The 14,013-nt window shown below is 42.4% G+C and overlaps 1 protein-coding gene across 1 annotated transcript in view; it reads right to left on the minus strand.

The window, feature by feature from the left end:
• The window catches only part of MYH15 (myosin heavy chain 15), a 44,497-nt gene extending 31,751 nt beyond the window's left edge, over positions 1-12,746 (minus strand). The window contains exons 1-11 of the mRNA XM_021542409.3: positions 12,653-12,746; positions 11,515-11,618; positions 10,860-11,003; positions 8,962-9,118; positions 7,101-7,128; positions 6,161-6,269; positions 4,872-4,889; positions 4,196-4,288; positions 2,886-2,949; positions 2,695-2,793; positions 762-865 (exon numbers count right to left, since the gene is read on the minus strand). Of these exons, the coding sequence (XP_021398084.3) occupies positions 762-865; positions 2,695-2,793; positions 2,886-2,949; positions 4,196-4,288; positions 4,872-4,889; positions 6,161-6,269; positions 7,101-7,128; positions 8,962-9,118; positions 10,860-11,003; positions 11,515-11,618; positions 12,653-12,746 (1,014 nt within the window). The remainder of the gene's footprint in view (positions 1-761; positions 866-2,694; positions 2,794-2,885; positions 2,950-4,195; positions 4,289-4,871; positions 4,890-6,160; positions 6,270-7,100; positions 7,129-8,961; positions 9,119-10,859; positions 11,004-11,514; positions 11,619-12,652) is intronic.
• Between the last annotated feature and the right edge of the window lie 1,267 nt (positions 12,747-14,013).

Below are 14,013 nucleotides of genomic sequence, written 5' to 3' on the forward strand. Positions count from 1 at the left end.
GGGGTGTTAGCACCCAAAGCAGCCACTGGAACACCCTGAAGACCCAGAAATGGCAGGGAACCCAGGGGAGACCTCTCTTCATCTAGTATTCTATATATAAAAATTATAAAAGTTGGTCATTCTGATATAAAATCATGGGGATTTTGGGTTAAAAGGAAAATTAAGCTTAGTAGGCCCTGAAAAGAAAAATAAATAACCTAAGTACATGAAGACCTTGTACCTTGCTAGAACTGCACCTGTGTAGCTGGTACATGATAAATGATATAATTGTTAGATGTGATGATTGTTTAGTAATTAAATTTAATTACTGTTTAATTGTAAGAATAATAATGAGAAACTGTGGTCAGGGGCCTAAGAACGATCATGAGAAACTCATGTCAATGTATACAATAGAACACTATAAGTTTAACAATTCATATATAAGTTATATAACGATAGAATATAAAATACGTTCAGCTCGAAAGCCACGTCGGAGTCAGATTCGGGTCTGTACCCCTGATTCCCAGAGCTCTTAATAAAAGCACCTGCAGATAATCATATCCCATGATTATGGGTGTTCCTGAACGCTGACAATTCCATGGAGCAAGGCCAGATTTGAAAGAGCAACATTTTATCAGGCCTTGTGCTTCACAGTCAATGCAGTTAAGACCCAAAACTGCTTTTGTTTTTGTCCAATAATTTCAGGGACAGAAGTCATGCTCTTCCCAGCAGTCTTCCTCCCCTGGTCTAGGAAACCCAAAGTCAAACCCATACAGACTTACATCTGTTGCCAACAATTCTTCTCCGTCGTCCAAGTTGTCCACTGTGACCACTCCTTGTGAGCAGAAGTGGTAGTCATATGGGTTGGTAGAGATCAGGAGCATGTCTGTAAAAGAACTGCCAAGGTCAAAACTGCCATCCATCCAGGTCATCAGAAATGCAGATGGAAAAATCAACTGTAACCTACATTTGTCTCTGCACTACTAAGTTGTTTTGTTGTTTTTATTTTAATAACTGCAGGGCAGAAACCAGCTCTCTTATTCTACTATATTAATGTGAAGATGTAGAGAAAGTGAATAAAAAGGTTATGGAAATGCTGCATATTAACATCTACTGTACATACACATCTATTGAGCTTGTATTGCAGTATATTGGGTCCATAATTTCCTGTATAGTCCTACCTTCTGCCTCACATGTTTTTAGGGTTAAAAATCCCATCTAAATAGAGAGGAGAAAAAGATTTTAGTATGATCCAAGACAGGGAATATGGGCATGGCTCTCCTTTTTTATAATAGACTCAGAGAAGAGTGACTTCCAGCACCCTTTGCAGAAGATACTTGGCTTTTGAAAAACAAAAGACAGAATATGGCTTGCTCCATTGTCATTCCTTCATATCAAAACCTAAAAATGCAGAGTTGTTTTCTACAAAGCTAGCTGCCTCTAAAAGTACAGGCAAAGCCCTGCTTCCTTAAATCAACTGGAAGTTTCACCCACATTTCCCAGACCGAGGTTTGGTCTAGATTTCAATCTTTTTTATGCAGACACACACTACATATCTAAGTATGTATGTATGTAAATAAATGGCTATCAATATTATGTTTATATGAAATCTTAGTCTCTATAAGCTTGACTTTGCTGTGTAGTCACTCTGATATAAATTACTTTAGTTTTCATCCATACTTATTGATATTTAGATACAGATGTGTTTATATACAAGCACATACACTTCTTGTCTGCAAAACACAAGCCCCTGTTGGTTTCAGCCTCTTCAAGAGCCTGCAGACATATTCCTGCTGGCCACAAAGGTGTGTGCTCTTGTGGAGCACATAGAGAGGTTATGAGAAACACAGCATTTTCCCAGCACAGGAATTCTCAGGGATTCTCACAGTGCAAAGCTTCCTTGAAATCTTTCCCATAATTGCCATTAATTAGGCCACGTAAAGCTTAGAGTGTTAGAGACTTGACCACGCACTGTCAGGATAATAAGACTTCAAAAGAGATTATGATTATAGCTTAGTGGGAGTGTAGAAGAGCAATGAAGTGACTCTCCAACATATTTTACAAAACCTGCTCCTTCAGAACACATATTGAAGTCAGCAAAGAGTGTCACTTAAATAACTAGTGAAGGTTTTATTCAAAGCATCTCAGCCCCTCTCTGCCCTTCTCCAGAGGCTCTGTGGGACCACGCTGAGCCAGGGGAAGCTTGAAAGGGGTAATCAGCACATAATCAGCAGCAGGCAGCTTTGAACATTCTCTCCTGCTACACAACATGCTGGAATGCCAGTTTTGTCACTTGGGGAAGAAAGAGGAAACTAACTTTTCTTTGTGGACCTATAAGCAAATCTTCTCATATGTGAAAATCTGGATAATTGAAGTTTTATCGCCACAAATGCTTTGGAGGCATGGCATTTTCCAGATGTTGTGAGACCTTGGATTACACAAATTCAGTGTGACACTTTTTGCCTTTATAGTGCTATGCTTTAAAAGTCCTGCCTCAGTCTTATTCCCATTAGATTAATCTGTAATATGAGAAAAATGGTCTCTGCTGCTGCCACTGGAACAACATCTCTAAAAGATTGTAATTGACAGTGGAAGTTCAGTTTCATCAAGTGGAATCATAAGGGCCTTTCTGCACATGGGTTTGCCTCCTAAACCCTTATCCACTGTCTATTCAGGTTTAGGTCCTTAAAAGCTGTGGATCCACATAATGCTTACCTAGTAACTCTGGTTTCTTTCCTGACAGGATCTGGTAGAAGATGTGATAGTCTCTTTCACCAGGTTGCTGGAAAATCACTCGGGATTTTTCCAATAAATCTAGTCACACAAAGGAAAATTCAGTGAGAAAGGGTTTTGCAGCTTTCAGATGAGCAATTGTATTTTTTAAAAGGAGAGAGTTTGCTGCTTACAAATCTCAATATCAGCAGATGACAGCTTGCCTGTAGTTCCAAAATGGATTCGGATAAATTTACCCTAATTCACACAGAAGAATATTCTAATTAGTGCATATAGTATACACAGAGGGAAACAAAGAATGCAGTTTGAAAGCAATCATTTGGCCCAAAGAATCAATTTATGCAAGATCCTTGGCTTTGCACAGGCATATTTTCAATGGAAAATATCAAACAATGATATTACTGTCTTCCAAGCCTAAATCTGTACATAGAGCTATGTAATCTGCTTGTGGAGAAAGGATAACAGTGTACTTATCTGCCAGGCTAAGACATGGCAAAGCACATAGCTTCCAGTTGCATGATGCAGGTTTACTGTAATGCAGGACTCAGAGCATTAAGTCTGGGCTTAAGACACACAGGCTCCTTTTTTGGCTTCTCCTCGTTTGCTGTCCTAACTTACATGCACCTACTTATGTCAGAAGAGTGCTGTGATTTTACACAGCTTTGCCCATTAAATTTACATATCCATCTCTCCCAATTCATAAAAAATCAGTAGTCTTCATTTAGTTTCTCATATTCAAACGCACAAAAATAATTAATTTCCCTTCCAGCAGACAAGCTCCTTATACAACTGTGTAGCTCTACAGATGCTTACAACCTCTACTCCTCTCCACCCCTTTGATTTAATTTTTAACAAGGTTTGCTAGGGAAGCATGGGCTCCAAACTCAAGCTTGTCATCCTCATGCCATTCCTTTTGGACCTCTCAGACAATGTCAACCAAATGTGGCAGAAGCAGAGGATTGCCCTCCTGCCAGCCTAAGGGGCAGGAGGAGAGCCCCAAGGTGATGGCAGCACGGAGCAGGGACAGCTTTGTGAGCCAAAAAGGGAAACCCAATGGCTCAAGGATAGGAGAACTGCTGCAGGGAGGGTGGGCACAGGGGAGGATGTGGGAGGGAACAGGGGCTGTGCTGAATTTCTGACATTTAGTGGCAAAGTACAGCTACTACAGGAAGAAAGACAGGCTAGTGGAAAAAGGGGTAGTTCTGAGTAGGATCTACCACTGGTGTTAAAAGGGCTTCCTAAAACTGGGTTTTGCTTTTCCTTTGTTCATTTTCAACAATTTAAACAGTTTAAACAATTACTCAAGCTTAATCTTTCTTTATTTCTCTTCAGGTTTTTGTTAGATCCTACTATGTTATTTTTCCACTCTGTGGAAATCCAATAATTTTATTGGGCAAAATGCAATCTATGAAGGGATTATGACATAGATGTTATTAATTGACCATGTTGAATAAGATGTCACTAGATTATGCTGCAGACTTACGAAACGTGAGGAATTGTCGTTTCTCAGGGTTTTGGCATTCCCAAAAGCTTCTAGGGCTGGGTTTGCTTGAATGATTTGATCCTCCAAGGTTCCCTAGAAATCAAGGTTGAAGTACTATTGAGAAAGCTACAGGCCACAGACTCAGCTGCCAGCTCTAGCTCAGCCACGCATTCACTTACAGAGCTGAGCCTCTGTAGCAAAGTGATTTATTTAGCTTCACCCCAGGGGTGGCACAGTGTGAATGGCAGAACAGTGAGACCATCACTCAATTACAAATGCTTTAAAAGGCCTCGAACATTCTGCTGCTCCCTACTGCTTGGTTTTGTGGATTTATATCTTGTGCCATTTGCATGAGAAAGAGATCACAGGAGCATGTGGGGACACCCAAGGAATGAGGAATGTGTGCAGGAGAGGGGCTCCTGAAGACAGTGGCAAGCACTAGAATGCATTTGATATAAAAGCACTCGGAGCTTGTAACATTTGGGATTCTTGGAGATGAGGAAAGCACAGAGTTCAGTTTGGGAAGTGGATGACTTTTCCTGCTGGGGCTCCTGGGATCATTCACTATTCACCCAGGAACCACACAAGGTGAAATGCTGAGGCTCACGGCACAACTGACTGAGCCCAACACCAATTCTGCGAGGCAAAAAATAAAATAGCAAAGCTGATGACTTACCCCAGTTTTCGTAGCTGGCTGTTGACAAAATAGGAGCACAATGGAGAGAAAGAAGAGAGAATGTGAATACCAGCACAGAGAACAATACAAAATATGACAATTAGCAAAGTTAGCTGTCTCGTGGGCACCAACACACCAGCCGTGCTTTTTGAAGCCTTCAAAAAAGCATGTGTGGCTATTACTTTGCATTCACCATACATCACAATGGTGCAAAAACATATATTGCAGCTGGAAGATGTCTCATGTAGTTCAGGTTGCATTTTCATCACCCTTTTTTACCTCAGAATTATCCAAAAGTTCAAGTGAGGCACAATCTTATTGCCTAGAACTTGTCTGTTTGCATTTACGCTCTTTTATTTTTGCCACCTAGCAGCAGTTTCTTTTGTCTGTTCACTTAGCTGGTGTTTTGGTCTATCATAGGACATCTCCAGAGCAAAGCCAGGTAGATTTCTGCAGTGGAAGTTCAAACAGTAAGCTTGGGATAGGAGCACCATTGTTGCATGAGCACAGCAGGCTTTACACACCATGACGAGCACCAGCCTCGTTGCATGCAGGAACCTGGCTCTGGACAACTCAACCATTTGTTAAAAAAGCCTTGCAGGCCTCAGGAGAACATATATTAGAGTTTGATGGCGTGAGTTCTCTGCACAGACTTGAAGCATGGCTAAAATTTTGGCCTTATAGACACAGTTCATACGAATCAGTTAATTCACCACAAAAGAGCACTGAACCCTTCAAGTGCAATGAAGCTCATAGCAAAAAGCTCATAGCAACACAAGATAAAAAGCAGCATGAATACAGTATTCATTGTAACCTTAGAGAGCACTTATAAGCAGAACATCACTTGTCCAAACAGAAATACAGAAAAGCTGATTGAAAAAATATCTTTTGTCAAAGCAATCTTTTTTTTTTTTTTTTGTGGACAAAAAAGCTTTCAATGAAACAGACATTTTGCTGAGAAGTTATAATCTTAGTCTCTTTGAAGACTATTTTCCATTTGAAAAAAATAAAAAAAATATTATTCTTTACAGTCTCCCATCTTTTGACCAGTTGCAACACAATCAGAAGGATATTTAGCAAACACAAAAAACCGAAACTCCTGGGAGGGGGGAAAACAGTGGCAACAACAAGAATCTGTGCAGAACCAGAGGTGATGCTTCTGCTCCATCTGGAGTGTGGTAAGTTCACGTGTGCCTTTCTCCCTTCAGACCAGCATGCTCTCAGTACTTCAGACCCATGAGGTTAGTTGCATAAAAGAGAGGAACCTTGGGAGTCTGAAACCAGTCAGCCAGCAGCAAACTTACATTCTTTTTACCAGTTTCACCCAGGGCTGCCACTGTGGCAAAGTACTGGATGACTCGTTTTGTGTTGACAGTCTTGCCAGCCCCGGATTCTCCGCTAGAGGAAGGGGGAAACAAACAAAAACATTGCTCAAACAGCTGCAGCTCATCCTTTTAAAGCCTGTCCAGCCTGCTCCTCCTGTCAAAGCTGTTCTCAGACTCACTGACTCTGGTATCTGCAGCCATTTCTGTGGGAATACCTCAAATTGGTGGAATGAAGGGGTGCAGATCCTCCTACAGCTGAGCTCAGAAGTCCTGTATGAACCCACCCTACACCAAGCTTCTTTTGGGGGCATGAGGTTTAATTACAAGCAGGCTGACTCTCTGGTGTACACATATCTACAGCTAATGAGCTAGAAAAAGCAGAGGAAAGCTGCAGTACTTTGCCAGCATTACCCAAGAGTACATGTAACTTTGTAGAGGCACCCAAGTCTCCATCCTTTCATGCTTGCCAGTAAATGTCACACCTGCTCTTTTCTACTTTGGCCATTTCCCTTCATTTTTTGTGTCTCATCTACACAACACTCTGAAATACAACTTTTAGCAAGAGTATCCACACTTAACAGGAGTTCTCTTTGGCCAAAGACAGCAGCACAGAAAGGTGAATCCTGCACGGAGCAGTTTTAATTGCCTGCTTGGTGGTTTTCATGCCTACATGGAATGTTCATCAGTTGGGGATCAGAAATGGGCCAGACTCCATCAAACCTTTAGCTACTCCTTTCTCATGGAGGTCAAGTTAACCATCAGATGGCCAAATTAACAGTTACTCGATTCCAGGCAATTTAGCTGAGATTTTAAGAGTCAATTTGTATTTTATCAGTGGGTTTTTTTTTCTTTGAAGTTTTTCACAGCAACAGAGTCTCAAATCAGTCAAAAAAGAAGAACTTACGTGATCAGCATAGACTGATTCTCTCGATCTGTGGAGGGGAAAGAAAGAAATAAAACATAGAAACTTAGTAGGGTGTACAAATCACTTATTATAATTGCAAATGAGTACCAGAATCAGTGATGCAAGGACAGGAGAGAATCACATGCAGCAAAGACAAAAAGATAAAAACTGGTACAATTTAGAATGATTTCCAGAAGTGCAGGTTCCAGCCCTGCCCTGAATCCTTCTCTTATGCTTTGCTCAGATTTGTATTAAATACCTGTCAGTTGTACACATTCATCTGTGTCTGGGAAACTATAATAATTTCCTGTTCTGAAAACATTTGTTCTCTTACTCCTGAGTGTGTCTTTGCTCATATCTGACCTTTCTGCTCCTGCAATACTAGACCAACCCAAGTAATTTTGCTCTTTTTTTCACAGGCTGTTCCTTAAAATGCATGTGTACTCCTCTTCAGCTGGCCATGCTACTGGCACTAAGCAGCCTATTGTCCACGCCTAATTGCCTGATCAGAAACAAGCATTTATTAGAACGCTCTGCAACCCTAATATATTATTAATCAAGCTGAGAAAACGCTAAATCATGGCAGCTTCCCAAGTCATTAAGCCTAAATTATTTTCTTTTTATAATTCCAGTCGTCATGGCAGGCTACATATTGAGGAGCCTTTTCTGATAAAAGAGCATCTCTGCAGCCACACACACATCCCTGCTGCCTGGAGCTTTTTGTGCCCTCCCAAAAAGGGTGAGGGCACAAAACAAGAGGTGCCCCCTTCCATTTTTTTAAAAGCAAGTGTCAGCACCATGTGTTCTGCCCAAGTCTCTTTTGGATTTACCCTGCTGCCTCGCCGGCCCTGGTGTGAGCACATCCCTGCTGCCCTCTGCAGATAAATTCTTTATTCCCCAGGGTCAGGGTGAGGAAATTCCCCAGGAAATGTGGAGTTTGCTGCCACAGGGTGGGTGCCCGGAGGTCAGGGTGACGGCAGCAGCGTGGCAGGGCTGGTGTGACAGCCACAGCGCTGGCCTTGCCCGGCCTGGGAGCGCCCACATCGCGCCAGCGCCGTGGCACCGAGCAGAGACTGCCTGCAGGTCTGCTCTGGAGTTTGGGAAAGCACTGACAGACCTCCGGGAGCTGCCCCATTCTGGACTCGCTCAGCTCAGCCAGCCAAATCTGTGCACCAGAGGTGTCAGAATTTGTGGTATTGATGATTCTGAGATTGTAATAGTCTCTGTCTGTCAGCCCCGCTGCCAAAGCAGAAGCCATAACTGGTCTGTGCTGGTTTCCAGGTTGTTTATTCTGTTTATCTCTCACATGTTCTGCTGCCCTGCCCAGCTCTGTCCTGCAGGGCAGCGTGTGGGGCTCTGCCCTCAGTGGGATGTGACAAACATTAAATACCAGAAACTCCCTGGGCTGGATTTACAAGAACGTGCCAATATCTGTCACCTACGTTGGACAGTGTGTCCCCAGCCTGAACCAACAGAAAAATGCCAACACCACAGTGAGACATGGAGGGCATGAAGAAGGAGAAAAAGGACAAGGCACACCCAATTTCCTCCAGCTTGTCCCCTTTGGACCCCTTATCTAGAATCCTAAAATTGTACTTTTACACCCATGCCACACTTAATTATTGCTTATATCAAACACTCAGAGCTGGTAATTCATCCTGTAAGATTGAAAACTCTTTTGCATGGACAGAGATCACAGGCAGTGTCTCTGGGGGCTCTGTCCAGGGGGGTTCCTGACCCCTGCCAGGGTCCCAGGGCAGCCAGAGGGATGCTCTGGACTCGCACACAGAGGTTCTCACACACTTCCCTGCAGCACAGCCTGGCGAGGCCAGGGCTGTGTGGGACAGGCGGTGGCACTTACTGCGCAGCATGTCGTGGTACGCGTTGTCGGCGATGGAGAAGATGTGGGGAGGCGCCTCCGAGCGCCGCTTGCCTTTGTACGCCGCCACGACCTCCGACTTGTAGACAGGCAGCCACTTGTAGGGGTTTATGGTCACACAGAATAAACCCGAGTATGTCTAGAGAGCAACGCAAAGCCAGAGGGAAAACGTTCACCCGAGCAATAAGGCAAAAAGTCTTGGTTAACCAAGCAGGATGTGGAACTGCAGGCTGATGATTTAGGTTTGAATTCTGACTTGAGTTTAAGGCTTTGTGAATTTTGGAAGCTACTGATCTGCTAAGTGACTTCCTAATAGCAATTTGCAGATGTTAAACAGTTTTCAAAAAGGGGAAAAGGGGTTTTGAGGTGTCAGCTTGAAATGAAAACATCCCCTTCGGTAAAACAAAGGAGCAGCAAATAGACTGGTGTCTGATTTTGTCCCTTGCTGCTCCATGGGAGTTGTTTCCTCTTGAAAACAGACATTGCAATAGAAAGTTACAGCTTCCCTGTTTGAACTCCATTTTTAGGACTCCTCCCATTATTAATTGCATGCAAGAACCTTGAGACAATTTCTGGTGGATGTTCAAAGAGAAAAACCACACGATAGTGTTGTACCCCAAAGCTGTGAAACCTTTTTCAGCTTTTGGAGATGCCAGGTTGGTAAAAATCTCTTTATAGTTGCTCTTTGGATGATATGCATCAGTTCTCTGGGGCCTGGTCACTCTGAGGAAGAATGAGTTTTGAGTTGTAACCCCAGGCAAAATACGTCAGCTGGAAACTTTTCAAGCACTTAGCCCAGCTTGGAGCAGTATCTTCAAAGAAACCCAGTTATCATAGGGGCACAATCGCTATATGCACATAGATTATTGAGTTCAATTTAGTTCTAAAAGTTTCAGGTGAAATCCAGGTCTGTTCCCCTAAAAATAGCATTAGGTCATGCTCCCCAAGGGCCTTGGCATGAATGCTCTGTCCTGTTTTCTAGAAAGAATCCACCCCTACCAGTAAACAGATTAAGGCAAGATGCCAGCTTAATTTTCTGTCTATACTGATCTGCAAACAAAGCTATGCTTTAGGCCCTAGATGTTCATAGAGGGGTTATTAGAGAAACACAGAAAATGTTGGACAATCAGAATTTAAATGGGTAATGTCAGATTTGCTCTTCTGATGAATACCAAAAAACAGAGCAAGGGTTGGCTTGGAAAATCATTGGATTCCTTTGACTGATTTAAAACACAATTGAATGCAGCTAACTGGGAGCAAAAGAAATCCCCATGGCTGGCATTAACCTGGATAAATATCAGAAGATGGTAAACTGGGTCTCCCCAGCACATTTACATAAGAAAAATGTCCCCCACTGTGGGTCTCAGATTCAGTCAAAGAAAGAAACTGAGAGTTTCTAGCCAGGCAAAAAGCCTGGGAAAGAGTTGGAAAAGAATGTAAATAATTCTTTATCTCTCTTGTTTTTCACATTGTTTATAGTTAAGTTTTATCACTGTGTGTCAAGCACTCTGCACCAATGCGGTGGGTTGTTTTCACTTCAGAACCAATGGGTTTGATCCTTGCAAAGCTCTGTATAAAATTTTGAATAAATTGGAGTTTTACTCCAATTTAAGTCAGAGTCTTCTCATTCCCGTCCTGCCTTGACAGTGACACCCCACCACCCCTTTCCTAGGCAAGCAAGCAAAACTAAGGAGCCAGGCACCATCTTATTCATACAGTTCTGTGTTTGTGTTCGGCCAGCTCCAAGCAGCCTCCTTCTTGAGGTGAACAGCAAGACCCTCACTTTTGTGACTTATCAGAGTTATAAAATGAACATGAAGAACACAACACGTTCACACACAATGTCAGATTGTTAAATCCACCCCTGCAGTGGCCCTTACATAGATCATCCAGTTGCTGTAGCGCTTCCTCAGGTTGTACAGCACCGAGGCCTCGTTCAGGTGGGTCAGCATGGACATGTCCTCAATCATGTCGAATTTGGGAGGGTTCATGGTCTGCACATCATCTTCTTTTATAGTCATGGTCTGCAAAGACAAACAAATACAGCAACACTGGAAGACACTGGGATCCTTTATGGAAGAAAACATTTTCCCCCAGCAGAAGGATGTTCTCCAGCTCAATCCCTGCCTATGTGTGCAATATCGAGTGTTTCCACAGGTATCAGAAGGATGGGGGAAGGCTGAGATGATAAAAGTAAGAAGCATCTGAGCCATGGGTGCAAAAGAAGCCACGGAATTTGGCTAGAGCCTGGATTTTTAGCTCTGGGCACCGAGCCAGAACTGGTTGGTTGCAAACCTTCCGTCGCAGCTCTCCCCCGGCTGCACGGTGGCTGATGCTCACCCACCCATCACTTCACTGCTGGATTTCCCTTGGTGGTTTTTCCTGTGCCATCCTATCCTGAGCTGGCATCGCTTACTGAGGCTTCCCATTCACAGCCCATTTCATGAAAAAGGCAACTGAGCTGAAGGCAGGACAATTCTGTAGCTTGCAGTTCTGTCCGTGTTAGTCCCAGATCACACAAAAGCAGTTGTGTACCTTTCCATCCGCTGTCTGCACCGTCACTTTGCCTTCGCTGCTTTCTGTAATTTCAGCTTCAACGTAAGCTTTCTTTTCATCAGGAACCCAACACTTCTTCTTCCCTGTGAAATTAAGAAGGCTGAGGGTTCACAGCCTTGCATCAAACAGCAACACCATGCCTAGGTAAGTGAGATTGCTGGGTTATTTTTTCTGCAGAACTGACACAAAACCTCTGGGATTGCAGCAGACTGGCAGTGCTGGGGAGCTGCGTGATGAAGCAGAAGCATTGGGCTCCCAAATGTTGTCTTCCTTTGAAACTCCTGCTCGGCTTCCTCTAGATCCTTCTAGCACAAGGTGTCAAAATATTTCACAAATGCTGGCTGAGCCTCAGCCTCCATGGGAAATCCATAATCATTATCACCAGTGTGCAGATGGAGGAACTGAGATTCAAGCCCAAATTAAGACGTTTGCTAAAAAGTCACACAGGGAATTTCGAGCTGCTCAAGGAATCCAGCCCACATTATTCAACTGCCATCTATCAGATTTACCCTTATTCCTTCACGCTCTTCTGAGTATTGTGTTGAAATACAGCAATATTAATAATTCACATTTAGTTATATATGTGCCTTTTTAGAATTTGGAGCAGCTGCACAAGGTCTTTAGTTACAGCAGCTGTTTTGAATAGTGAAAGGCCACAGTTATTGATGTATTCACACTTACTACTAAACCTCAGCGCTTATAGGAACCCATTTAATGAAAAATAAATTATGGGAAACTAAAAGCTAACATTACATTATTATACAAGCTGCAGAGCAAATAAGACATCTAGTCAGGCCACAAAAACATCAGTGTCTGTTGTTTTTCTGTAAAACTGACAGAGAGATGATTCCCCTTTTAGCAAAGTGGTACCAATACACCTTGCTTCTAAATCTAGATAAACACTTATTTGCCATAGATTATTTTTAATTTTTACCATCTGGGAGTTTTTAATAGCTTTGCAGAATAAAGGAACACACGCTTGGTTGAACCAGCTACCTCCAACAGCAGCAGCACAGCAGAGGCTTTGCATCCTGCTTTGCTCTGCATTTCTTTGGCTCCATTCTTATGCAGCCCTCACCCCTCTGACCAGCACCAAGGGTGTGAGTCTGCAACTCACCATCGAAGGCCACGGTCTGAGCCTTCATCAGCTCCTTCTCGCTCTTTCGGAGGTAGGGAGCAGCCTCCCCAAACTCTGACATATCGACCATCATCTTGGCAAGGGGTCAAGGTGGCACAGCTCACAGAGGGAAAAGAAAGGCACCCAGTCTGCTAAGGAAAAAGGGGGAGAAAAACAAAGCAATGGCATATTTTGTGAGCAATGTCAGGAAATAGAAAATGTGCAGCATAACGTGGCAGGTGGCTGATCAGAGGGATGATTAATGCCCAACGCAAATGCCTAACACAAATTTGGGACTGCACGACACTTTTAGTTAAACCCTTCCTTGGCTCAGTTTATTAAAAGTCAGACACATCTTGAAGGTTTCTAAACCTCAACGTTGGTGTTATCCCCACAGGAGGCTGAGAGCAAGTGTATCTGCAGAATTGGTGCAAGGGCTTCATATATTTTCAGATTGCTTTGATTTTATCAGTCCAGCTTAATACCTACAATTCTTTTCTCAAATTACAAGGGCACAGTGTTTAGGAGTCTTTTTTTTGTGAAAGAGAGGGCAGGGGACATGGGTCAGTGAGACTAATTTGCTGTGTTTGTACTGTCAAGTAATTAATTTGTTTTGTACTCTCCAAAATCATCTAACAGCTATGTTGTTTTTTTGGGTTTGTTTGTTTGTTTGTTTAGTTTTGGGACTTTTTTACAGACATAGACATAAATACTTATACACTCAAACTACGCAGCATGTTTTCTAGAGAACGTCTAAAAGAAGTTCCATGGCTGTTGCCCTGATTTTTAAAAGTGTTAAGTTTTCTTTTATAGTTCTTTTGAAAGTTTTAAAGTTCTCATAAAACTTATTTAGCCTCTTGATAATGTTTACATATTTCTACTGAAGTTCTCACACATTGTTCATGTAAATAATGATTGTTTTACGTTCTTCTTTGTGAAAAGGGAGAATTGAAAGACAGTTAGTTTGACCAGTGTAGCTGGAGAAGTAACAATTTCATCCTCCAATCCACTGTCACTTTTAGAATTCTATATATTACTAAGTCAGAAATAAAATTAGCTTTTTTTCTCTCTTGAACTCACCAAGCTTCTGTGTACTCATTTCGTGTCCAATAAAAACACATTGCTACAAGGTGTACGTGCACAATTTTAAAATTTCAGTTTTTGTATTTTTTTTAAGTCAGGACACCATTTGACTACTATTGTAAAGCTGCACAACTGACCCTCAGGTTAATCTCTTCCCTTATTTTATTTACTGTGCAATATCCAGAGCAGCTGGATAAATTAAGACAGACACTGTAGTCTTTCAAAGTGTAATTCAATTTATTTCTAACAAAATCTTGGTAGAGATAAAAGTTCCTTGT

The sequence above is a fragment of the Lonchura striata genome, chromosome 2 (genome assembly GCF_046129695.1).
Source record: "Lonchura striata isolate bLonStr1 chromosome 2, bLonStr1.mat, whole genome shotgun sequence".
Classification (NCBI taxonomy): Eukaryota; Metazoa; Chordata; class Aves; order Passeriformes; family Estrildidae; genus Lonchura; species Lonchura striata.